General features: G+C 36.2%; 1 protein-coding gene across 2 annotated transcripts in view; it reads left to right on the top strand.

Annotated features, from left to right (window-relative positions):
* Positions 1-27,440, top strand: part of ADGRV1 (adhesion G protein-coupled receptor V1) — a 202,908-nt gene that overhangs the window by 123,374 nt on the left and 52,094 nt on the right. For both annotated transcript variants that reach the window (XM_039386937.1, XM_039386938.1), the window contains 9 exons: positions 1,972-2,089; positions 2,969-3,140; positions 5,658-5,900; positions 7,317-7,724; positions 8,681-8,865; positions 10,490-10,739; positions 10,899-11,038; positions 12,016-12,176; positions 14,444-14,544. In XM_039386937.1, coding sequence (XP_039242871.1) covers positions 1,972-2,089; positions 2,969-3,140; positions 5,658-5,900; positions 7,317-7,724; positions 8,681-8,865; positions 10,490-10,739; positions 10,899-11,038; positions 12,016-12,176; positions 14,444-14,544 — 1,778 coding nt within the window. The remainder of the gene's footprint in view (positions 1-1,971; positions 2,090-2,968; positions 3,141-5,657; positions 5,901-7,316; positions 7,725-8,680; positions 8,866-10,489; positions 10,740-10,898; positions 11,039-12,015; positions 12,177-14,443; positions 14,545-27,440) is intronic.

Genomic DNA, 27,440 nt, shown 5'->3' on the forward strand with positions numbered 1-27,440 from the left:
TGACTTCCAAATTCAAAGAACAATCGGGATACTTTATGATACAGATCTGTGGCTATGAGAAGTGTCACCAATTAATTTTGATCTGAATATGAAAGTGTCCAACAGGAACCTGTTGCAGGGGTGCTGGGCTTCCATTATTCATTCTCATTTCTCAAGTATACATTCAGGAATGCTTTAAGCTTTTTTACCTTTTTTTTTCCTTTTCCTAACTTGATCTAAAACATACGATTTTGTGAATGAAAATGTCATGGGGCGTTTGAATACAGGAAGACTTAGTTCCTAAGATTACCATAAAACCATAAGATTACCTGAAACAGGAAAGACATAAAAATTCAGTGATCTGTTATTTAAATAATGCGTTTTGACAGCAGTCCTTGATGGGAGACGAGCATAAGTTAAAATGAGATTTTGCCTGGGTATAAGGAAACATTTTTTTCTCTGTAAACATAGAAGTTTACAGAGAGGCAGTGGCACAGGTTGCTCGGAGAGGTTGCACGGTCTCTTTCCACCCCTGGAATATTTCAAGCCCCAGCAACACAAAGTCCAGAGGCATCTGGTGTGTTTCAGAGCTGATTCAGCTTTCAGAAGGGTATTGGAACTAGAAGGCCCTTTTAACTAGAATTGTGCTGGCATTTTGTCAGATGTATTTCATATACTTTGTATTTTTAAGTTGTCTTTTGCTTTTGCGATGTATAGAGTTTCTACAAAGTATAAAAAAACAGTTTCTGCTTTTTTTGTTGATGATGTGCAGTTCATATATGCAGTGGTGTCATCCTCTCCTTCTGGGGATGGAAGAAAGGAATAGACCTGCAAGGCATCAAGGAAGATTTTCTTTCAGTCACTATGCTACTGTGAGAAAGTGATGTCAGAGCTCCAGTTTCTCTTAGCTTTTAGATATCTATCAGGCTTACCAACTGAATATAAACCAATCTTAACTGCAATATAGCTTAAGATTTAGAAACAAGTTGGGAATTGGAACAAGCATGTACCTGCATTTAACTGTATAGATAAATACCACAGGTTAAATGTTTGTGCATGCACATAACCAAACACACAGTTTCTGTTCATCTTATATATATTGACATTTAGTAATCACTGGCATGGAACCAAATAGCCTTTTCAATTGCAGAGTAAAGCCATCACTACCTGCAAGGAGAAATCCTTTAGAAGCAAGATTTAATGAGGCAATGTAAAGACATTAGTTTCTTCTCATTAACACTGTTTTTTCTTCCACTACTGTTTTGCTGAAGTTATTTACATCTTCCCCTGAGAAAAAATTAGTGTTTTACAGCTCCCTAGTTCCACACACTGAATTAAAGATGCAAGAGAAAAGCTCATGTAACAATCTGGGGAAATGAATGGGTTCAACAACATTCTGGGTAGGATGAATAAGAAAGCTTGAATTTTGTCTTTGAAAGCCCTTCTTTGTCCCAGTATCTACTGTTACAATGCTGTCCATCTAGGCATACATTGGGGTCCACTTCTGTTCAGAAAGAACGTTGTAAGTGTTGTTATAAAATAATATGACTAAAGTGATGTTTTATAAGGGCATTATAAGCAAGGCTTTGTCAAAAGCTGTTCTGGACTACTGTAACACCTAGTCTCTTGAAGCCAAGGGACGCAGAATTCAATCAGTTTGTTGAATGTTCCTGAAAATACAGGTTTATCTGCAAAAATAGTGCCAGGAGTCTCATAAGGAATTTACTTTCAAAATCACTTATTCTACTGATTAAAATAAAATTTGGAAATGCCAACATTTGAAGTTTTAAATAATTATGGAGCGTAAATTAAGAGTAGAAATATTAAAAGAAATTTTCTTGAGGTGTCCCCAAATAGTACTTCAAATAGTACTTTTCAGCATGCTTTTGATACCTTATTGTTTGGGGGTTTTTAGCAATTATCCGTAAAATTATAATTTACTCTCAGCTTAACTATCTTGCTTATTAGTTTCGTGGACTGTTTCCTACATAGGAAGTGATCTCCAGAATGGCATTTTGGGATTCATTCCAGAAGTACAAAGTGGTTTGGTACTTGATGAAGACTCAGACAACAGAGAGGTGCTGCTGACTGTTGCACGACAACCAAACAGGTGCAGGCAACAGCTGATTCCAGTGCTCTCCCACACTCTGTAATGGGCTGTGTTGAATCACAGAAGCTGCTGTTAGTGGAAGAGGTTTTCATCACAGAGGTTTAAAATAAGTCTTTGCTTTTCAGCTCTTTTAATAACTTTCCAGAATTTGGCAAAGGGACATTTAAGTTGTGAATGTAATTAGAGCTGTCACAGTGTTGGTGTACGGCAGAACAGGAAAAAAACCCAAATACTTTCCAACGTATACTGTAAGACAGCAAGTGTGAAGGTTTTGCTTAAGGTGAAGTATTTGCACTGCTAAAGGTGTAACTCTAGTTCTCATCTCCTTTTGTAGTATAAGTAGCTATGAATACTATAAGGAGGAATTAAGAAGTTACATGCCAGTATGCTTATGTCTTCATTCACAGAGATAGTATGAGCTTTTTTCTAATTAATATATATATGTAGTACGCTTATGTGGACTTTAAACAAATATGTTCAAGTACTCTGAGTTCCTTAGAGTTATAGGAAAGACAAATTCTGCCTGGCTTTCCAGGCAGATGGTTATTATAATATTAAGGAAAGTACTTGGGAACATCCCTGTCTTCCAAGCACCAGTTTCTTATTCAGATAATCACATGTTGTCTGAAACAAAAATTTAGGAGAATCTGAGTGCCCATAATTGCTTTATTTTATCCCTCTGTTACTTTTTTAATAATCTGAATAGATTTTAGAGGAAGGAATGTAAATAAAAAAGAGCTGTTTTTTCATTGTAAAGCAGTTTATTCCCTAATGATAAGTTTTGAACAGTAACATAAAATGTATGTTACCTCTGTGTTTTATGTTTCTTAAAGTAGTGCTGTCCTTCAGTACATGTATACTCCTCTGTTTTGTTTATAGGGCTTTTGAAGATGTGGAGATCTTCTGGCGTGTGACCTTTAATAAAACAGTTGTTGTCCTTCTGAAGGATGGCATGAACTTGGAGAATGAACTTGTATCTGTGCTGGGAGCCACGACCTGCATGGCAGGTCAGACAATGTGCAACATCTCCATTGAAATAAAGCCTGATGATGTAAGTAATTATTGCTTATTTATGTACAGCACTGTGATATTGAATTGCAATTTATCAAGATGAAAAAACTCCTCTGATCCACAGAAACTGATGTTTAGTTTGAAGATAATAACTTGACATCTGCTTAGTTTCTCTGCAACATGTTTATTTGTAGGCTTGTACTGCCTCTATTGTGACTGGTAAAAATTTGGGAAGGAGATGAGTGTTTAGTTTAAAGACTAAATTAATCTCAGATTTTCATGGAACAATAAGAAGAAAAGAATGGAGTTGTTTCAGTGAAATGCTTATTCATATACTGAACTGTCACCCTTCACACAGGAAGTTTTTCATCTATCAAAGCACTTCTTGGGGTGATTTATGGAAAGCATATTCTATAAATAATATCTCATTCCACAAAAGAACTTTTATTCCAATTTGTGTGTAATTTTAAATTCCTAAATCTAGCACAGTGATCTGTGAAAGATCTACTCATAAAACTGCGTAAGAATCTCTGAGTGTCTAAAATTCTGTTGCTATGCACATCCAGCTTGTGAATAGTGAAGTTCAGTATAGAAGCCATCATCCACTAAATGGCATTTGTCAGTTGGGTGTGCCTAAGTGTTAAGTGCCTGTGAGTCCCAGCTGGCACTCTCAAATACAGATATGACTGAACTAAACACAAAGCACAGCATTCAGTCTTTTTATTGAAAAGAGAAGGAAAAAATATTTTTGTGTGAATAACTAGGGGTTAGAGTAATCCCTTAGGAAAGGAAGGATTAATGTTTGATTAATGCTTCTATCAAAGTCTGGGAATTTTAAACTTTCTAAGAAATTATCCTAGCAGCCAGGCTAGTGTCAAAGCTGAGGTCTAGGCAGTGGAAAAGGACTGGATGAGAAAGTTTCCATGTTTTTTTCTAACTTCGTTTTAGAGAATAATGCAAGATGTTGGATATGGGAAGTAGAGATTTCCTACTAGGAACCAGGATGCATTCTCTTAGTTCAGTAAGAGGACCATTTTCCATCTTCATATGTTATCTTTACAATACAGACCCAATGAATAAAATATATAGGTGTGTGGGGCACAGGCTGCCTTGCTGACTAAAATGGGGTTTTGAACCAATTTAGTCCAAAGGAGTGATATAACTGTTTAATGACAGAAGTGCAGAAGCTGCAGAGACTTGCAGTTGTGACACATGAAGCAAAAGCCTGTGCCATTCTAGCAAGTGCTAATGGAAGGCTAAGGCTCCCCAAGCATTCCAGTAAAATTGTGCTTGTCATCAGTCAAGATCATTTAATTTAGAGAAATATTTAACAATTTAATTGAAAATATATACTGTTTATCCTTCCAAATATTTCCTAATTCTTCTTCCAGTTCTGCTTTCATAAGTTAGTTTATGAAGTAGTAGTCAATACATTACAAAACGATGAAGTAATAAACACATTAAATGACTATTTTACATTTTTATGTGACACATTCTAGCTTTTGTAATTTTTTACTTAGTCATCTGTACTGACTTCATTAGCTAAAATCCTAGAATTAAAGTAGGATTTCCAAAAATTCAGTGCTGAAATAAAAAGCTATGTTCACTAAAAAAAAAAGTCTTCAGTGGTCATCATTTTTTGTAATGCTATTTTCTTGTAAAGAACTACTCTCTTTTTTTTTTAAGTTTGCTACTTGACAAGTGCATGCAATAGGTACAAATAACATCTTTCTGATCATTTCTGGAATCTTAGTAATAATTTTTTTAGATGTTACATTTGTATTGTAGGTACAGAATCAAAGATGAGGCTAAACATGATATTGTAACCTTAATACTGCTACCTTATTTTCAATAAGTAACCAAAATTCAATCACCTGTATTTTCAAAATGACAGATTTCTCTGTTTCTGCAACCTCAGAGAAGTTTATCTGAGCTCTGGGATTTTCAATCAATTCAGTTAAGTGTGCAAATCTACTGAGATTTTCTTGTAAAAACATGCATAAATACATTAGTGTTTAAATACTAAGGTTGTATGTAAAATGTCAGAACTTTGACTGAGTTCAGTACTTGTATACAATCAAGTTAATTAATTGCAATTTCAAAACTGCATACTTACTACTGTGCAGTTTTTCCACAGGTGAGTAGATGTGTACATGCCTGTTTGTAAGGTAAAAAGAGAATGGAAGAGCAAATTCTTCAGAAGATGTACATCTATGTAAATCCATAATCTGGAATCTGGAGCTCTTGAAGAGTTTACTACCATGTATGGCAAATTTACAGCCACAATACCTGTACTATATAAATAGCTACTTCAATGCAATAAGTTTCATGTGAAAATCTGGAATTTAATTATTGTGACTGAAAGAGTGGTGCCTATTGGAATACTGTTTTTAGGATATAATTCATTGTAATTATTGCACATTTCAGGAAGCATGCTTGTGGTAAGTGTTAGTACAAGTAATTTGCATTGTGCATGCAAAACAATATATACATTTTTTTAAAGCTGAAAGTAATTAATACGTCTTATGATCATATGAAAATCATTCCTCACTTACAGGTACCTGAATTTGAAACTTATATTTTTGTTGAGCTGTACGCTGTAAGCACAGGAGCTGCATTGAACAGCAGTGCCAGATTTGCTTTTATAACAGTCCTGGAAAGTGATCCTCTTCATGGTTTGGTGTATTTTGCTGTGGGATCTCGTTTTGCTGTGGCTTATAAGAAGACAGCTTTAATCAGCCTGCAAGTTCTTAGAGATTCTAGTACATCTGTAACTACAACAGTTAGCTACAGCATGCAGGTAAGACTTACTATTATTTAACTTATTTTTATACTTTTTCTGAACTTTAGGAAAGTAGACTTCTGGCTCTTCAGGGAGAGAGTGACTGGGATCCCCTGGGAGACTGCCCTTGGAAACAAGGGAGTAGAACAGAGCTGTCAGGTCTTCTAGGAAGACTTTCATAGAGCGCAAGAGTTAGTAATCCCTGGGAGCAGGAAATCAGGCAGTGAAGGCAAGAGATTGGAATGGCTGAGTCAGGACCTGCTGGTCAAATCAAAGAAAATGAAGCAAATGTACAGACATTTTAAGCAAGAACAGGTGACCTGGGAAGAGTATAGAGATGAACTTTGGTTGTATAGGTATGGGCTAAGGAAATCCAAGGCAAAGGTGGAACTGAACCTGGCAAAGAAAACAGAGAATAACAGGAAGGGCTTCTACAGGTATGTTAACCCAAAAAGGAAGGTCAAAGAAGGTGTTATCCACCCTTATAAACAATGATGGAAAACTGGTAACAACAGGTGAGGAGAAGGCTGAGGTACTCAACAACTTTTTTGCCTCAGTCTTCACTGGCAACCTCTCTTCCCACACCTCTTGGACAGCAGGGTTGGGACTTGGGGAGCAGAGTTCCTCCCACTGTAAGAGAAGCTGGTGACTACCTGAGGTTGGTGACCACCTGAGGAACCTACATGTACCTGAGTCATAAGCTGCAATCACCAACCATGGGAAGTTCAGCAAGGGAAAGTGCTGGATTCTGCTCCTGGGATGGGGCAACCCTGGATGTATGGACAGACTGGGGAATGAGGGGCTGGAAAGCAGCTCTGTGGAAAGGGACCTGAGGGTCCTGGCTGATGGCAAGTTGAATATGAGTCAGCAGTGCCCTGGCAGCCAAGAGGGCCAACCATGTCCTGGGGGGAATCAGACAAAGCATCACCAGCTGGTCGAGGGAGGAGACTGTCCCACTCCGCTCCGCACTGGTGCACCTTGAATATTGTGGCAGTTTTGGGCACCACAATATAGGAAAGATATTAAGGTATTAGAGAGCGTCCAAAGGAGGGCTACCAACGAGTGCACCCTCAGCAAATTTGCAGATGACACCAAGCTGAGTGGTGCTGTTGACACACTCAAAGGGCAGGATGCCATCCAGAGGGACCTGGACAAGCTCAAGAAGTGGGCCTATGGGAATTTCATGAGGTTTAACAGACCAAGAAGGAGAGGGATGCTGAGTCCTATTGACAGTACATATAATTCTTTCCCTAGGTTTGATGGATTGCTAATTCATGGAATAATTCATTTAATGTAATATTTACATTTTAAAAGAGGATTTCTTTTTAATGTATATAATTTTTACGACTGTAAAGTATGTGTGTTCTACAGCAGCTGGTTTTGAACAAGTCCATCTATTGTAATGTTGCTAAAACTCTTTTGGTTTGTTTTAAGGAGCTGCAAAAACCTGAACCTGTTGGTCGCACCTTCATATCTCCAGCTGTGGCAGGACAAGATTTTGCCAAATCTGAAGGTTTATTGACTTTCGAACGTGGACAGAGAAATGCATTCCTGGATGTGACCCTGACTCCAAAGACAGGATCTTTAAACCCATTTCCTAAACGTTTCCAGGTTGTACTTTCTAATCCCACAGGTGGTGCCAGGGTAGATGACGTATATGGTATTTCTAACATCACCATTGTCTCAGATTTGGACTCCTTGCCAGTTTGGGGTCTGATTGATCAACTGCATCAGCCTCTTGATGACACCATTTTACACAGAGTCCTTCAGAATCTAAATGTCAAAGTGGCCACAGAAACTACAGAAGAGCAGCTTACTGCTGTGGTGCATATAATAGATAAGGTAAACATTTCCTGCTTTTTCTTAAATGACTTTAATAAGAGTATAACAACACATAGGATAAAATCAGGGCAGATCACATCCACATCAGTGACTCAGGGGCACAGACTGCAAAAGTAAAAGTAGAAATTGTGAAGTCCCACAATCAAGGAAGGAGTTAGTCTGCTGCTAGTTAGGATGTTGGCAAGAAATACGAAATCAAATAGGTTGAGAAGAGCAACCAGTATTAATTTTGTATACATACCTATAGCTCTAAATTTTCTACTGTGCAAATTTTCCCTTTGGTGCCACAGCTTCATACAGCTTATTATGTTTTCTTGACTTCCAGGCCCCATCTTTGTTGCTTTTAGCCCTGGCACAACCCCTGCTCATATCTTTACAGATGACTCAGTCAACACACCAGCAAATACTACCAGGGCTGGCTGGAATCTGCTGTACTCATAACTAGCCTTTTTTCCTTCAGTAGCTTTGGGAATTGAGTTGCTGGGGTAGCTGAGCATTTAAGCATTGCAGTAAGTTATGTGAAAATTATGGACTAGTTTTATAGCTTTCTGGCTCTTCTGGACTGGTGATAGATCCACAGGATGTGGAAAATGTCTAAATACCTAGACACAAAGTATTATAACAATATTCATTCATTTGTGATTGTTGCCACACAGAAAACAGAGAAAATAATGTACAAAATTCCTAAGAGTAATAAATTTTTGATTTCTCGAAGAATGAAAAATGCCACATTCTTTCTTTAATAATCAAATTCCTAGTAAGCATATCTTTATGTAGTTTTGACAGACTGTCTTATGCCTTGGCAGCAGAGATCAGGAGGTGGGAAAAATACTCTGAACTTTCAGAATAAACATTGGAATAACAATGAAGATATCACTAAACCATTTACCATGAGGAAATGTTACAAGCAGACTCCTTTGCACAAAATGTTTTTTGATTTCTTCTCCTCTCGTTAGATTACAGGTGTAGGTGAAGACCAGTTACTCACTGGTAAAAGCAAAAGCCTTTTCTATGAGATACTCTGTGCTCTTGCTAGCCCGAAGCGTGAGGATACACGGGGATACAGCCTGCTTGCTGAGGTGACTGAGAAGTTTGCTTTTTCTCTGTTGACTGGGATAAAGTGTGGATCAGCAGGAGAAAGGTTAGTAAACTTGAATCTGTTTGGAAATACATGACAACTTACCAATTTAGAAAATTTAAATTACCTTTTCAGCAAAGGGACTTTTTTACCGTCTAATATGTTACCTATATAAGAAAGTGTTGCGCTGTCACAATCTTACAAAGCACTTTGTCATAGTGCCAGTATTCTGCTTTGTAAGATTGTGTGTCACACGTAACTGGTACATTTGGATGGAGTAGCTGTGGGAACATGAGTCAGGAGATTTGGCATGTATTAATTCACCTTTAGCTCAAATGTTGCCTGGAAAAGCATTCATTATTCTTTCTAAGAAAATAATATGTAATTGTATGATGGAGAGTGATGTTCTAAGCCTAGATGAGAGTTAGCAACTGAAGATATCTACTGGCATTTTGTACTTCATGTGTACTTGGTTTTGCTCACTTGAACATTATTTAAAAATGTTTAAAGCTACTCATAGTTTAAAATTGCTGTTTTTGTGTGCGAGTGCATAATACTCTCTTTTCAGGCTAATGGGGCAGGGGAAGTAGGTGACTGCAGAAACAGATTATTCTCGTTTATGAGACAGAGGTTTTAACCAGTAGGTTTCTCCCACTGTGAATCTGTTAAGCAGCTGGTAGTTGAATATGTGTTCAGTGTTCAGAACTTGAAAGTTAACATTCTTTAGTTCAAGATTTTTTGCATCATCTGTTGGGAAAAAGAGATAGAGCAAGATCATGCATTTTAATGCATCTCCTTCTTTTAGAGGTTATAAAGATGCGTGTTTAGATGCGTGATATGGTTTGAAGCTGGCTCCCTGCCAAGTCTCCAAACCTTACCACAAGAAGCACCCCCCCCCCCCAAATCTCAAGGAGAAGAGGGAGAAAAACAAACAAGAAAACCGAACCGAGAGAGAGAGAGAAAGCAATATATATATATAAATATATTTACACTTATGTTACCGTTATATACAATTGAAATATATATACAATTTCACAAGGGAAAGGGAAGGGGGAAGGGAAAAGGAACAAAACCAAAATAAAATATATATATATCCCGATTAGTAGCCCAATATCTAGAACTAAAAGAGTTAGCAAAGAAATATCTCACTACTCTCCTTGGGACATCCAAGAGTTGCTCTGGAACCATCACTGGCAACCTCCGTCTCCCAAGGTCGGCAAGGCCTAACCAGGCCTCGCTCCCCAACACGACAGACTCAACAGCAGGGAACCTGCACCTCCAAGCTGCCGGAAGGAAAGAGAGCAAAGGCCTCTCCTCCTTTCTTCTTATAGCTCAGCTTACGTAAAATTCATAGGGAATACTGGGTAAATCTGGGCACTTCCTTGGCTACAAACTGGTCACCAAGGAAGGCCCAGACCAAACTACCACACCTAATTTACCATGAAGGGATTTTAGTTGCAGATCATAGGGAGCAAATCCTAGAGGGGAAATGGAGAAGCTGAAATACATAATAATTCAGCCCCTCTTTTTTTTTTTCACAGAAACTGAAACAGTGTGTCAATTAAACATCATAAAGCCTAAAAATGATGAAAGAATAAATTATTTACAAATCACAAATACATTTTAGAGTCATTTAGAGTGAAGCTTGGTTCCACTTACCAACCCTATTGCTTTTTCATTTCAACAGAGGCAAAAATATCCTTGACAGCTGCCCATACATTGCAATAATGGCTCACAACTGGCTTCCTCAGCAAATCAATGGACACAGATTTAATGGAAAAGATGGGGATTCTATTCAAGTACCTGAACATTTATTAGAGGTCTCTGTTGTATTATCACCTCCTCAAGAAGAGAACTGTGAATCTGTGCAGTTCACAGAATACAGCAGTCAGCAGTGGTTCCTTACTGGAGATAAAGAATTTGCCCTGAAGAACAAGGTTTGAAGATAACAGAGTTTGTTTTTTCAGGAAATTATTTTAATCTAGATATTGCGCAAAATATCATCAATTTATTTAAAATAATGTGAATATTTTTATGGTCTAATTAAAATGAGCACTCTGTTAAATTTTATCTTTCCATTGTGCATATTGTTTCAGGTTTTTTCTATAAGCTTGAAAGGTCAGAGTTCACAGCCTTTGAAAGACAACAATGAGGTCATTTATCGCATTTATGCTCCAGGAGGTCGGATTGTTCCACAAAAGTCCCGGTGTCTCCTCTGGAATCAAGCGGCTGAAAGGTTATTTTATTAATGTGTTTAGTTTTCCAGTTTCTACCAGGAACCCATGTGTTTGCCTAAGATGTGATAACTCCAATTAAATCATTTGCAACTATAAAATTGATACATTTCCTGTCTTTTTTCCTTAATTTTTCTGGCCTTTTTACCAGTATATAAAACTTTCCATGTAATAAAACGAGGAGTTGTTCTAGCTCAGATATTTCTCAGACTTCTCCCCTTGGCTTTTTTCACCAAAATACCACTTAGATCGTGTAATGATGCGTTAGGTTACAGGGATAGGTCATATATCCCAGAATTATGTCACTGAATTAGTATTAATGAATTTGGAGAGAATTATGTTCTGTATCCTGTTGAAATCTAGTTGGTTTAGACACAATTTCATTAGACCAACTGGATGATATCAGTCTGTTGTTTATACAAATTGTTTCTCTTCAGGAGAACATGTAGCAGAATTTACCTGTATGCTCTCCTTTTATCTATACATGATTTCCATTAGAAATAGCTTAGAATGTCACCATAAGTATCCTTTTTCAAAATCATTTCAGCAATACTGAAAAAAAAATCCCAACATGAATTTTAGTTTCCAAAAGACAAATAACAGTGTAAAATGTTCTTCATAATAGAGTAATGTACTGAGCAAAGTTAAGTAACAAACTATTTGAAAAGTCAGACAGATGTAGAAATCTATCAGAAATTTTAAAACTGTGGCCACAAAGATTCAGTAGTGGAAAAGAAAATGTTCGTTGTAATGTACTTTTGAAGATTTTTAATCATAAATTAAAAAAAAAGGCTATAAACAATATTTTAATCTTAAGTATATGTGCTATTCTGAGCACTGCACCTGGAAGATTACAGAAAACACCTATGCAATAGTTTAGAAAACTTGTATTTCAGGGATACAACAATAATTTTCAAGGCTGCTTACCGTGTGAATTACTCGAGTCCATTTCCAACTCTGTGAAACTTTTATTTTGCAGCTGGCTGTCTGATAATGGGTTCTGCAAAGTGATTGATGACACATCAGAGTATGTGGAATGTTCCTGTTCTCATATGTCCATTTATGCAGTTTATGCCCAAACAGATAACTTGTCTTCATACAATGAGGCTTTTTTCTCTTCTGGATTCATCTGCATTTCAGGTCAGTTGATTTAAACCAGTTTTCTCATTAATAATAACTGATAAACAGTAAAACTGATTGGTTATTAATATTTTTAGTAGCTGATGACAATCTTCTTTATTTTCTGGAATACTGAAGGAATGTTAACTTCATGGTATTTAAGGTGCCATCTTGTCTGGTATTTGCACAGTGGCAAATTTTGCCGCTGGAAAAAAAATATCAGCAAAGCAATATGTTTCCTTGTGATGTTTTATTGAACCATATAAAGGAGAAATATGTCATTCATTTGGGGGAAGAAACATAAAAATCCTAAATTCACCTGTACCTCTAGCAGCAGTCATCCCCTTTGTCCAATCTCTTTGACTCAGAAGTGATAACCTGGGGTGATAGATTCCATTACGCTCTGCTGCCTAACAACTACCTAACATCTTGGGAGAAGCCTGAGAGTTTCACCTATGAGGATCATGACTTTCCTTATTAGCAGCCTCAACAGCATTTTCAGAAGTCCCAGAACGTCAGACTGGAAGCAGGAGACTTAAGTTCTAGTCTCCACTTTGCTTCTGAAGAAGATGGAATTTATGCCTCTTACATTCAAGCAAGTTCAGTATTACGTTGCAGGCAATCCCAGATGAAAGTACATTTTTATTAGAACCATAGAATTACTTGGGTTTGAAATGACCTCTTGTGTTGGTAGACACCAGGAGTAATGGGCTCGCTAAGAAAACATGCTAAAGGGACTTGGTTAACCTAACTTCAAGGTACTTAAATGGTGTTCTGGGTCTGCTCTTTGTGGGGTTTATGACCTCTATACTAGATCATCACTATATGAGTAATAAAAGTAGTACAAGCAGCTAAATCCCCTATTTATCCCTGCTCAGCAAACTGCCCTAACAGATTAAATCTAGACTCCTGAATTGTTTTAAAACCTTGGTCATAAAAAGGAAGACAAAGAGAAGAAAACTGTTTTTCACCTGGTTCACACAAGTTGACGTTTATGTTTAACAATAATGAAAGAAGTTTTTAACTGATAAAAATAAGCAGATTTTAAAATAGAATTACTGGCTTACAGGAAAAAAAGTTTTTACTGAATTGAAATCAATAAAGACCTACAGGTCTTTGTTCAGAACTAGTCATTTACGGTAGTCATGTGTCATAAGAATGTGTTTTAAATCTTAAAATAGCTTAATTAAGGGTTTACCTTAAATATGAGGCAAATGCCTTGCAATGTTTTTCAGCTTCTTTAGCTGATTGAAAGTGTTTCCTTACATGAAGATAAAGGTTACTAGATTTAAATAAATCTAATATGTAAAAAATCGCTTTAGTTTTTAGATCTGTAAGGATATTATTCATTTCTCTTAACATCTCCACCTATGAAGAATATAAAGAATGAAGAATATAAAGAATGAAGAATATAAAAAAAATAGAAAAAAGAAAGAATATGTAGATAGAAGTATAAATATAACTAATTCTTGAAAAATTTAGAAATAATACTTTGGCAATGATTTATTTCATTCATATCTTAGAAATACTGGTAGCTGAGCAAACAGTCAGTCTGAAGAGAGGATAAAAAATTTCCCTTAATTATCCAAACTCTTGCCCTGCCTGGTGTGTGGAAGTGCACAATTAACTCTACATGAGATTTAACAGTGTTTTCTTGATGACTTAGCTTTCCCAGGGTCTTTCTTCCAGGAACTACTTATTGGTAGGTAAGGGGTCTTTCCCATTTTTGTTCAGTTCATGTTCACAATTAATTAGTGAAATGAAAAGTGGTATCATTCTTTCCGACTTCTGCTATAACGGATTTCTGTGCTCAACACAGATGTGGTGGGAGACTGGCATTTGGAAGGTTACAGCTATCTCCTAAAGCAGTGATACACAATTGGAGACAATTTTTTATTTATTTTTTTCTAAAAGCATCTTTTTGGATTCAGTAATATGAACACTGAAGAATTACCTTTGCTTTATATTTAACTATTATGACAATCATCCATATCATGCAGAAATTACATACGCACACAAAAATTTACAAAAATTGCTTGTTTACATTATGCAATTAATTTAAGTCCCAAGGCTATGGAAAAGTTAAATAAATGTTAGTACTTGACTAATAAATTCATGAGTGATTCCAGGGGGAACCAAAGTGAACTTACTCTCTCTTAAAGGTTTGTTTGGTTGGTTTGTTTAGATGATCTGCACCTTCAAGAAATATCTTCTGGATTTATAGCATAGTTTATGAGCCTAAGCTTCAAATTTTCCGTTTTTCTTTTTTAATTGTCGTTTCTGTGTAGGTTTCACTTTGGCTATCATCTCCCACCTCTTCTGCACCAGGTGTGCCATGTTTGCAGCTAAACTTCTCACTCATATGATGGTTGCTTGTTTGGGTACTCAGGTAAGAAAAAAGGCTGAAGTCTCAAAATGTAAAGTATATACTTACTTTCCTTTTCCTCATTTTCATAGCCATGTGTGAACAGACCTCCTGCAGTGCAAATGTTTTTGGAAAATGTAAAGTTTCAACATATGATACTCAAAATTAATCCAATATTCTTATCCTGTGCTGGGAATTCAGTTGCAATTATACATTGTCTGAGAATATATAATGAAAAATGATTTATGATAGAGCAATGTGGGAAAACAGTCCTGTGTGTGGAATACTGTGCTCAGTTCTAGCTGCTGAAAGATTTTGAAAGTGAGAAAGTAAACTTCAGTTTGGGCCCACAGGCTTTTCTGTCTATGAGTTGTTTTTGGTTTAAATACACTGCATTTGAACTTTTATATGAAATTCTCATCTGTGCAGGATAATTCTTGAGAACAATTCCACATGGTGTGCAAGTGTAATAAATTAGTTTAATTACAGAGATACTATTTAGAATGGTTCTGAGTCATTTTGTTATTCATCTTAAACCCCTGAAATCCATGGCTCTCCTGATCTCTTTTCCTTCTGCCATGGAATGACTTTACAAATTTAGAACAAACCTTTTGAAGGAGTATTTTAGCAGGGTAACTGTTTAGCTAGTGAGCTGGCTTGGAGAGGAAGTAAAGACAGCTTGGCAGCAGCTGTCGAAGAAAAGAAAGCAGCTTTAAGGCAGAGTGAAAAGAGACTGGATATGTTTGACAGGGGTGAACTGAACTACTGTGCTAGCTGGTCTGAACAGCTGAAGGAAAATCTTTATACAGTTACTTGTGTTGTGATATGTTGGCATATGTTCTGCCTATTGTGAACTAGCCTGATTAGGAAGCCTAAATTTAACAGACAACCCTATATAGATGAGGTGTGTACAGCTATACCCACATACAAGCATTGGGACATTATACATATGATTAGAAATTTACAATGTAATTTAAAGTTTTGTGGGTTTGTTAACTAATGACTCAGAGGAGCTATTTAAAACAGTTTTAACTGAGAACTTACTATGTGAAAATCAGCTCTCAATAATTCATAGTTTAAATTAAAGGAAAACGTTAGTATTTTCCATTTTTATCTAATAATTTTCAGCCAGTAGCAGACACTGAATTTGTAATTATTAGATCTCAAACCGCTGTAGAGAATGAAGGAAGCTGGTGTTTCTGCGTGTAGTTATATTTTTAACAGAAAAAAATTAAAACTGGGAAGCTTTTCATGTTAGTACTGCTTTATACATATCTGAAATTATGTTTATTAGTTAATTAGATAATTAGAAAATTAGTTTTCCTCTAATATCTGCACTGGGTGTTTACTAGGTTTGTAGGGTTTTTTTTTTTTTTTTTTTTTTTTTTTTTTTTTTTAAATTATCATCGGTGCACTAGTTGCTCCTACCAATAGATGGCAGTCAAACCTTTTCAGCACGTTGCTCAGAAACTTGCTGTTCCAAGGCTGTGCCTGCTTTGTGGTTGCTCTCAATAATTAATTTCTCTGTCAGTGGTGGGGAATAATGATTCACAACATTCAGCCTTCATTGCATTCTTGATGTGTCTAGAGCTTCCAGAGTTAATGGAGCATTTGTAAAGCATTCAAGAATGAGTTTTTCACCAAATGTTTGGTGAAACTCCTTGGAAAGAGGTAAAAGGCTAGATATTTGTAAAACATTTTCATTCCTTTCCAGTATAAGTTCATGCAACAATACCCTAAATGCACAGAGGAAAAAAATTGCTGGGCTAAGATTTTCAGTGTTGGAGTAAATTTAGGTGAAGATTTGTGTATTGGAAAAATTAAAGTATAATGAGAACATACGTCACAGTGTCTCAATACAGTCATAGTAATGAATAAAATTCTTCTTTTCAAAGAACTGTAAACCTAGATTACAATCTTAATAGGAACCATTGTTATGGCTACTGTACTTTGCCTGGGAATTCCCAGGCAGAATGCATGAATAAGCACTTTATCCGTGGCTTGTTCATGTATACTCAGCTTGATGCATCTTGTCCACATTAAATTTCAGGGGCCATTTCTACAGTACATACTGAGTATTTCAAATGAATGAATGCGTGCTCAGTTCTCCATTCTCAGTTCTCCATCTCTAGATTTTTCACAAGCGCACTGCTGAGCTGCTTTGTGTGTATGCAGTAGATACTTCTCTAGAATATTTGAACATTCCCAATCTGCGTACATCAATAGCTGTGTACAAATGGCCTGCCATTCTTCTGGCCAGTAACGCAAAATCAAAGTCTAATGGTCAAATAGAAGAAAAAGGCGTATGGGGAACTGTCCTATTTTTGTCAAACAAAAAATTTATGTTTTCTAATCTATCCAGTCCTCAAACTACAATATCTCGTGGTATCATCACCCAGCACTGTAATATCTGCAGTGACTACCAAGATGGTGAGCCAGGTTGATCCTACCATTTAATTTGACAGAAATGTATGATGAAGAATTATACTTACTCTGTTTAAATATTTGAAGTGAGTTAGAGCTCACTTTCTGAGGGTGAGAAAATTTATTTAATTGTCTTTGAGGAAAACTAGGCCTGAGATTTTCTTGATCTTGATTTCCTTGCTGTAACCTGACAGCAGCAAATAATGCTGAATGTGATACCATCAGCCCTTACCCATGAGGTTTGGGAGGACACAGAGGAAACAGAAAAGAACTGGACCCAGTGATCTATAATTGGTGCCCACTCTAGAAATTCAACTCCATGATAATGTGTTTCAACTGCTATTTTTTGATGGGAAATGTTTCAACAAGAAGAATTATGAGTAGTAGGTAGTCTTCTTCCACTCTTGATGCCAATGTTCCTGTCTTTGGGATAATAATGTCTAAATTTCTCATCTGCGGAAGGAGAGATTCTACAGATATTATCAGGAGTGGAAAGTGGAAAAGATTGCTACTTCTGTTGGAGGAGTATTGAAACTTACAGCTAGCTCAGACACTTTTTGGGGATGTCAGAAGGGAAAGTCGTGTCAATAAGAATGTTCATGTGGGTAAGCTGCTTTCACCAGTTCCTTACATAACATCTGTATGATCACAGTAAATAAATGTTAGTTGCTTTAAGCATGCCTTTCCAGGGGATGTGATGTATGTTCCCTAGTCCTGATGAAAACTTGTTCCAGTATAATACAACATGTAATAACTCTTGAAGTCTTGCCTATTTTCTTTGTTACTATTGTGAGAATTAGGACCTAAACCTTTTCTCCCAGTGACTGAGTTATTAGGTTTCAAACTGAATTATTTAGTAATTTATTAGCTCATTTCAGTAATTGCCACCAAGTCAGAGCATGGTGTGAAGTTCATGCAGCTTCTTTCACAAGCAATTTCAGTCTAGTCATAAATGCAACTATTTGGGAATTGGATTTACATAAAAGAAAATTTTAGAGTGGATAATCTAAATTGAATGCTTTTATAGCAAAGCAATACAGTTTTATGACCAGTGAGGCTCTGAAGGCCCATCTCTGTTACTACTTGTGAGTCCCCAATATCTAAGAATGAGACAGTCAAAGCTGGAGCTAATCAGAGATTTGTAGTAGAAGAAATTGTAATTTATATCGAGATTTTAGTGACTTTAGAAGCTGTATTGATCATATATATGCACACATTTTAAATACGTATATTAGGTGTCCTCAGGTGTTAGATAAGGTGTATGAGGTCCTCCAGAATCCAAAAGTCAAGAAATCCTGACCTTAAGAATGTGTATTAAACACTATAAAATCGTGAGGAAGGACTGTTACCATGAAACAACAGCTGTTCATTACTCCAATCACCTGGATTTTGTGTGAGAAAGTGGGAAGAGTAGACTACTCAAAGGAACACCTTATTGCAGAATGGTTCCCTTTTCTACAGCAGAGGGAGTCATTTTGCCTGTGCAGTTCCATCAGGTGCCAAGTTGCCACAGCTCTGAGAGATTTGATATGAACATGATGCCATCTGTGGATACTCAGAGCTAAAGCTCAGGCAAAAGTAAAACACAGTGGAGATGCTCTAAGACCTTAGCTCAGCCTAGTGAGTGTGGAGAAGTAGAATGGGCTGAAGTACCTCTGTCCCATGAAGAGAGGGCAGGAAGTGCTTTAGGAATCATGGCCAGGTGACTGAGTGAAAGAAATAAACCTGAAATATTCAATTTAACTATTTTTGTTATTCATTTTCATCAGCTAGCACAGGACTTTGGTCTCTCACGGATAATCTCTAACTATGGCAGCACCCATATATTTTTACTTTTGCTATTCATAGGGATACTGTTACTTTACCACCCTTGTTCACTTTTCTGATGTTGAGCCACCATGTAGTGTTAATGCACAGGTTGTTAGTATTTTTATAGATTATCTCCTAGTGTTTGCCAAAACTCAGATATATGAGCAATGCTATAGCATATGTTAGAATGCTGCTACATTATCTCACACCTCCTGTCTCGTTGCAAACAATCAAATGTTCTGTTTATCACTTTAAAGTATAAGAATATGAGATTTTTATCAGCTAATGCCTTCCAGCTCTTTTTTCACTATACTCTGTTTTTTCCCAACATCACAAGCAGTTGGGGACCACACATGGAGAGTAAGAGACAGAAACATTCCCAGGTTCTTGGTAACTTACTGTGAAGCAGGTTATACTGCTGCTTTCTCTCTGTTTCATGCTTCATTGTCATTTTTCAACTGTTTCTCCCATTTTCTGCCGCCTTTCTATGTTTGCCTTTGTTCTGTCCTCTCATGTGTGCCATTCTGCTTTAATGAAAAAGTAGTTATCTATTCCTGCTCCTAATTACCAAACCTCCTATTGCTCGTTTCCCTGCTGAAGCTTTTCTAAACCCTGCCTTGCTGGAGAGGACTGCAGCAGTTGCTGTTACCCATAAATTCAACACTGCACTGCCCTAGCAACGGTAATCTGAAGTTTCCAAAACATTCTTAATTTAGCTTATCTCTCGAAGGAAGAAATCCATAGGTGTTCATGAACAGTAGCACGTCATTAGTTTTCCTTTTTAGCTAATTAAAATTGTACTAACCATTGAATGTTTAGCTTCTGTTCTTACTCCACCACTGTCACTTGGCTTGCTTCCATGTGAAAAAATGTTTTAAAAGGGTCTTTTTGTTTCTGTTTTTGACAGTTTTCTCATGACCTACTTCTTCATGTCTTCCAGGCAGCTAATGTTCCATACACAGTAGATTAACAAGGCCTTTTCCAGACTTAATTGGATTAATTATTTGTATACATGAAACCAGAGCCTGACCTTGCCAGATTAATATAGCAAATGTAGTTTAAAGTGTATTGGGGTGCTAATTGCTTTTGAAAATAACTGAATAAGATTTTCATAAATACCATCTTAGTAATGATTTTGGTTAACACTTGTATAATTTTTGGTAGTTTAATCAGCAGGCTGTATTAGAATTTTATATGCTGGCGGATCTGATTTTGTTCACATGGTCATTTTTCCCTGTTGGTTCCCTTTTGAAAATGACATTATGGAGATTTATAAGAATTAAACAAATAGGTTTCAACACAAGGCAGACTTTTCTTTTTGATTATTTTTTTATTGTCACAGGTAGATCATGTGAGTACTTATAAAATATGATTTGAAACAAAGACACTAACAGAAATGTAGATCTGACTAGATTCTGAAAAATGACCATGAAAACCATAAATGCTGGGAATGTCAGTGAACGATCAGTTAAATAATTAATGAAGAGTTTGGGTTGTATATTAGCCAGAGAGAGAAACCAGGAGCATATAAATTATGTGTTCACATGCCAAAAAAAAATAAACAAACCATATTCAACTGTGGGAAAAAGACTTAGAAAACCATGATGGTTTATCATAGGATATGCTATATTTCCATATTTCTATTCCAAGAAAATGAAGGAACAAAGCAGCTCTTTTTAGAATAAGATAGATGAAAGAATAGAAACCAACTAAACAAAAGGGATGTTCATCATTAGAAATTGACTTCCATGTCTGGAAGATACTGGGGATAATAGAATTTTATGTGTGTCTGAGGGACAAGAGAGGGGAGTAAGCATACAGGAGATAATTAACTACATTTTTTTACTTCACAGCTGAAATGGGATAGGAATCTTCCCTTAGTCAATAATTGTGGGTCAACTGACAGAAGTAGCTTGGAAAGCACAGGAGTTCAAAGTCTCAAGATTGGCTGTCTGTGAGTAAACAGAATTTAATCAAATGAACACCTAACCATCTCATCACTTACCCAGGGATACAAAATGTCTGCTCCTCCAAAAGGATAGATATTCTGATGAAAACTGTCAGCCCTGCCCCAGTATTTATCCCCAGTCCTTGCTGTGTCCGAAGACTTACGGCATTTTGTTATGCCCTGCAATAGTTTTGGAGAGACAATTCTGTAGTCTGCGGTGTGATAGAGAGCTATGTATTCAAACCAGTCCAAGCACAGGTCTTTCACCGCTGTGTAGAAGCAGGTGGCAAACAGGGGCCATGTGAATGTTTTCACAGTGTTATACAAGGTTAAGCAGAGCCTCTTTACGCAGGCTTTTAGTGTGCTTGTGCTCTACAGTATCCAGGTTCAAAATCAGGAAAACTCAGTCTTGAAAGTAAGTTAGGAAATACTTTATATTTTTGAGACCAAAACCAAAAAAGTTTCTAAAAAATAACTGAAGCCTTGCTTCATGATATGTGACCTTTTATTTTTTTAAATGTGTTCCCACAGTGAACAAAGTTGGGAAGAGAGAGATCAAGTAGACATATAGTATAAATACATCCCATGAAGATTTAGGTCCTCTAAACCTAATTTATATGTGGTTTTTTTGTCTTCCCCCCATCTCTTTCATAGGTGTGCATGATTTAGCACAAAATAAGTGAGAGACAGATAAATAGCTAACTGAAAAGTATAGCTAGAGAGCTGTCTGTTCTATGTAAATTCACACTTAAAATTGGCTCATAGTTACTGCTATTTGTTACTGTTGAAGTGTTTTTAAAATATTGCAAGTTATGCTTGAGTATAATATTTGATCAAGATACAGCAGTGTATGTAGAGACAACGGAGACATTACACGATAATTTTTAAAAGGTCTCCATGGGAGATAAAAGAGAGAGCTCTATAATAAAATCTGTCCTCACATTTAATTGTGTTCTTCAGTTTTCATAGATCCTTGCAGCCTCTTGCCTTGTAGCAGAGTTTTGGGTTGATAGATGGTTAATATGTTCCTAAACCCTCATCTGAATCATTGCCACATCATTGTCTCATTGTGATATTCCAAGTCCTAACCATGATGTGAGACAGGTTAAAGTGATGTCCTTGTTCTTTATATTTTGTATAAACATGTACCTTGCTTTCTACTTTATGCAGATAAATATATGGCGTTAATACTTTGCAACTCATTACTATCTTTTAGGTGAGATCAGACATGATGGCAACTAATCACTTTAAGATAATAATTAGTTTGGGCATCTCAGCTTCCCACCTTTGAAGAACAAAAGCTTTCAGGATATATTTGATAGTAAATGCTATCTATTGTTAAAATATGTTTTTTTTTAACATCAGACCACTTTCTTAAAGCCTCACATAAATGTAGTTTCACTGGAAAAGGAGTGGAATAGAAGCAGATAAGGAAGTTGGATGAAATGGAGTTCACTACTTCAACCACCTTGTGTGTTATAAAATTGTTTACATTAGTGATCATAAGGTTACACTATGTGAAATGCTTCTCTCTAATATATTCTTGGTTGTGTTTTTTATTAGTTGTAAAAGAGTTTATCAATGACATTCTAGCATTTAGACTGTAATCTGTCTTTGTTCTGTGCCTGTATGCTCAATACTGCAAAAGAATAAAATCAAAGGTGAACTTGCTCTTAATTGTGCTAACAGATCAGTCCTGACGTAGGAAGCAAATGTGAGGCTATGCTGATTTTCTCTTTAGCAGAATGAATGGAAAACTGGTCTTTTTATCACAAGTTCAAATAAGAAGTCACTCTGTAGAAATCCAGTAATAACCATGGACTGAATCTGTGTCTGAGCTTGGCTGGCTTTGGCTGGGAGTAGTCACTGGGAATGTCCAACCAAACCCTCACTCTCTTCTTGTCTGGAATATTTTCCTTCAGATTTATGATAAACTTTAACTAAGCTCAGTCTAATTTAGAGGTTCAGAATGCATTGTAAAGTAAATAAAATATGATAAGAGACTTCTCTGAAGGTAGCTATTCACAGCATTTGGTTCTAACATCCTGCTGCAGTGTGTGACACTCATCCACGCACACAGAGCTGTAATAGCTTTCACAGGACTTTCTAAAGCTTTAGGTCTTTCACGTTTAATTTTTTATCTTTATATTGAGTCTGATCACTTTTGGAGGAGGAAACTCAACCTATCACTTTTCCAGTATGAGCTGTCGCCCCAGAGACATGTATCACCCTCTCCTCTGGCTTCCTCAATGGCAAATGTCGTTACCAAGTGTCGCCCCAGGAAAAAGCATCTTCAAAAGCTTTCTCTGTCTGAAATGCTGAGATGCACAAGTTTTATTAGTGAGCCTGATAAATGTCAGATTCCAGTCCATAAGTCTGTTTATCAAGGAAAAAAAGAAGCACTTTATTTTTCTAATCTTAAATTATTGACATATTATCTTCAAAATGTTCCAGTATTCTACAGGAGTCTGCTAACATTTAGCTCTGTATAACACAATAGTTTTTCTCTTTTCAAAATTACTGCCTAAGTAGTTAATGTAGTTTTACAAAACTGGAAACATTTTTTTAAAGCAAAATCAAATTAATGTGAGCATTTATTTTTCAGTAGTTCTTTACCCACTCAGTTGATAATTATGTATGGGTTCCTCACTTGCAACTTCATTAGTTTGTGAAGAGTTGCACTATTTGTGAGGCTTAGATGTGCTAAACATAAACAGATATTTGAAGAAAAGAACACACTTGAGGAATTTTTAATATAAAGAATTCACTTTGTCTTTAGGTCCAGCAGACTTCTTTCCTGCATGAACTTTCTACTGAACATTGTATCACATTACACTTTCAGAATACTTAAAGTTACTGAGGGTTGTCGATTGAGATATATATGTAGCAGATGATTCCAACTTTGGAGGTCATCATTTGCCATCAGTGATGAAAATCTAAGTGTTGATATCTGTGTTATTTCATATTCCTGCATAATTTAATCTTTAATTGCCCACAAGAAGTTGTAGTGATGCTGTCCTAACATGCACTGAATGATCTTGCATGCTAAATAATCCTAGGTGGGTCCACTGTTTAGCAAATCTGATATATCACACAACTGTAGTCAAACACTGAGAGAACATGAAACTATAGAAAATAAATGCTTTGTAAGACTTCTTTTGGTGCCATCCTAATTTTGAGCTGCAATACAGGTAAAGAATTGGCGGATTTGTAGCTTTCGTAGCTAACTTTCAACCAAGATCCAATATTATGCTTTCAAAACATCAGATGAATTTACTACATTTATTTAGGGGAGAGAAGCAAAATTTTTAAATGGTACTGAAGTTCTGTAAAGTAAAATAAATGGGTAGAGTCCTTATAATTTAATTTTCAGCATTTCTAGTCTGAAGAAAAATAATGTTGGGATGTTAACTCAGGCTCATCATTCTGCTTTCTATTATACTTTCACGCCCACTTGTCAAGACTTTCAATTTAGCATTGTACATTATTTTCTTCAAAGGAAAGAAACAAATTAGTGAGGTTAAGAATATGTTTTTGATTGATAAGTGCCAACTAATATACTTTAAATGGTCAGTAAATGATGAGCTTTACTCACTAATTTTCTTAAGATAGATTGAGATAGATAGATTAATTGTGGTACATGTCCTAAATAAGTTATTAGCTGGGTCACCTTTTTGAACGTAATTTTTAATAAGACCAGTCCTTTCTAACTAAGATTTACAAAGCTTATTGTAGTAACATCCTCTGACAGACATTACTGTTCAGGAAAGTCAAGTGTCACTGATAAATTAGAAACATTTATTACTCATCTCAGGCTAGGTTTCCTTTCCTTTCCCTATCCTAGCAAGAATTCCCTGCACATCAGATGGAAATTCAGAGACTCAAGTATTTTTCTTATAATTTGCTTTTAGCCTCAGTCCAACTGTGTAGTCAGTTCAATATTATGATTGCCCTCTCTTTGTTTTGACCCATCAGACTAATAGCAGTTGCTACAATCTCTGATGATCAGGATTTCAAAAACTAATTCTCTTTTGTTTTGCAAGTCTGGAAGTCCGTTCAGAATAAGTAAAAGTTCTCTAGATCTACACTTTATCATTTGAAAAACAGAAAAAGCATGCCCTCTGTATTCACAGTTGACTGTCCTTTCCTCAAGGTACTGAGGTTTTTTTCTCTCTAGGCCTAAGGAGAGAACCTGGTATTTGTTTATTTTAGAGGTTTGGAAGTGGGTGTTTAGGGTTTTTTTTCGCTTTGACAGATATTCTTGTGTTGCTATAGGTCATCAATGTAGTGACTCTAAATTCGCTTTGACAATGGGAAGCTTGTTCCTCTGTGTGATAAGATTCTCCTAAGTTTTGGCCTTGCTTTTATTTGTTATTCATGTTTTCACACTTCTGTGTAAAATTATGAAAGTTGTAACTCCGTGGGTTTTTTATCACTGGGTCATTCCTCTTTCTGTGCTTTTGCTGGTGTTCATTTTAAAAACAAATCTGTCCATGAAAGTTCCTCCTGTCATGTAGTTTTTTGGTCTCGTGCTTAGTTGCATTTGTGGTGACTTGAGGAGAATTATGAACAGAGAATGACTTTGACCCAAATTCAGCTGCTGAGTAGGTGTGCATCAGGGTAGAAATTAACTGGTCATTAATAGACAAGTCACAGAACAGAATAAGAGAATAATTAGGATGAGAGGATCTATAGAGATCATGTAGTCCAACTCCTTGTTAGATTTCATTCTGATCAAACAAGCATATGCCAGAAAATGCCTTGTTTCTTGCAATTCTGGTGTTTCTGGATGGATTTGAAATTGGGATTTGGAGAGTGTTATTGATATGACTCAGATTGTCCCAAATTATAAATCAGAAGCTCCCAATTGCAATGGATCATAATTAAGCAATGGTCTGAATGCTCTAAATAGTCTACAGAATTCCAAGTAGTATTTATTTTCCAAAATGCTACATTTAGTAATAACACTTGGAGATGTGAATTAAGGTAATTCTGATTGTTTAGCTCTGCAGATCATATTGTTGCCTGCTGAATTTTAGAAAGCACATTTATTTGGTTGGTTTCAATGGTTCCAGTAAATGTATTTTTTGTATATTATATTTTATTGTTCTGGGTGATATGTTCATCACTTTGGTTTCAGAGTGCTTTTAATTTAAGAGTTTTCTAGAATATAAAACAGATACATTAAGTTTTTAATATTATTTTCTAAACTTGTTCAAGCAATTCAAGGGAAACAACCAAACCAGACTTTCTCTCACACTGTAATAAGATGCCAGATTAACTCTGTGGGGATATATGTATCTGAGACACACACTGTCACCATTTCCTCCTGAAGACTGAAATGCTGAAATGTTGTGCTAGAGGTTCTTCTTGCAGAGCAGGTTTGACCAAAGGCAAGGCTACTGCATATCTCTCACAGAATCATTTAGAAGCCTAATCTCCACCTCTATTTAATTTCCTAATCTGTTTTCTCTATCACATGGCATCTATTGATTTGAGCACTTGTTTGTCTCACACTTAACTTTGATTTAGAATATGGATCAAGATCAAGATGTTTAGTGTCAAGTTAATTCCTGCCAGTGAGGTCCCATTTCATGTGAAATGAAGATATATTTTATGTTTAGGTAGCTCATTTATATCAAGCTTTTTTAAGCCTATTAGGATCTTTATTTTACGTAGAAAAGTGAAGAAAAGCAGCACACTGTGGTACAGGAAAAGTACTCCTCTTGTTTATTTAAAAGAATTTAAAAGCAAACAAATGAAAATAAATTATCATATGCTTTATACATTGTGTTGAAGTTATTAATAGGCTTAAGAATAACACCAGGAAAGACTTCTGGTAAATCCAGCCATGTACAGGAGTACTCCTGAGCTACATGGGAAGTAGGCTCCAAGCAGTTTTGTGAGAATCTAGAAAAAATTAAGCAATCCAACCCTGCAGTCACTCAGTCTCGTTTGATTCATACGTGACTGCCAAGTTATACTGGCTAAGTGCTGCTGAAGTCTGTAGAGTCCACCTGCCCCGTGTTTTCTAGGTATTTTTGTTAGACAGAAGTGGAGCTGCATGAGAATGTCTGAAAAATTTTACTTTTTCAGCAACTGTTCCAGTTGTTGTAAGGGCTTCAAAAAGGCTGTCTTCAGTTTAGTGAGCCTAGCCTCCCCACGCTCCCTTTCTACAGTGATTCAAGTTAGACTTTTGCTTTGAATTGCTTTGTGGGGGAGTCTAGGGACTCCTTGTCTAAAGTGAGATTACATTTACCACACTGAATTTGACCTTTGTGAGCGAGTTTCTCCAGTTTAGTGCTGTCTTCATCTTGCTGGTATCAAAACAAAGCAGAACCTAATTAGCATTTGGAGTGTTAAAGCATAGAAACAGAAATGAGCAGTAATCACAAAAATGAGCAGTAATCACAAAATTGTCCAACAATAACAGATATTTCCTTTTTCTTTTTAGTATAAATATAAAGAATATGGGTGGGAAAATTAAGGTAGCTTCTAAAATTTTATAAAAAGAAATGTATATTTTTGAATTAGACATCTAAAACCAGTTTAACTGTCTTGGATCAGTAATTTAAATCTTAATTAATTTTGTGTTAAAACATCAGAACTGAAATTACATATGATAAACTTATTTAGTAAAATGGTTAGTTACTAGACTAAATGAAAGTTACTAGTTTGGGTAATGGACTTGATAGATTTGTTTTTCCTAGCTGTCCAGTTTTTTATTAAATCATCATTT

This window comes from Pipra filicauda, unplaced genomic scaffold (genome assembly GCF_003945595.2).
Source record: "Pipra filicauda isolate LSUMZ 115617 unplaced genomic scaffold, ASM394559v2 scaffold517_size385040_pilon, whole genome shotgun sequence".
Classification (NCBI taxonomy): Eukaryota; Metazoa; Chordata; class Aves; order Passeriformes; family Pipridae; genus Pipra; species Pipra filicauda.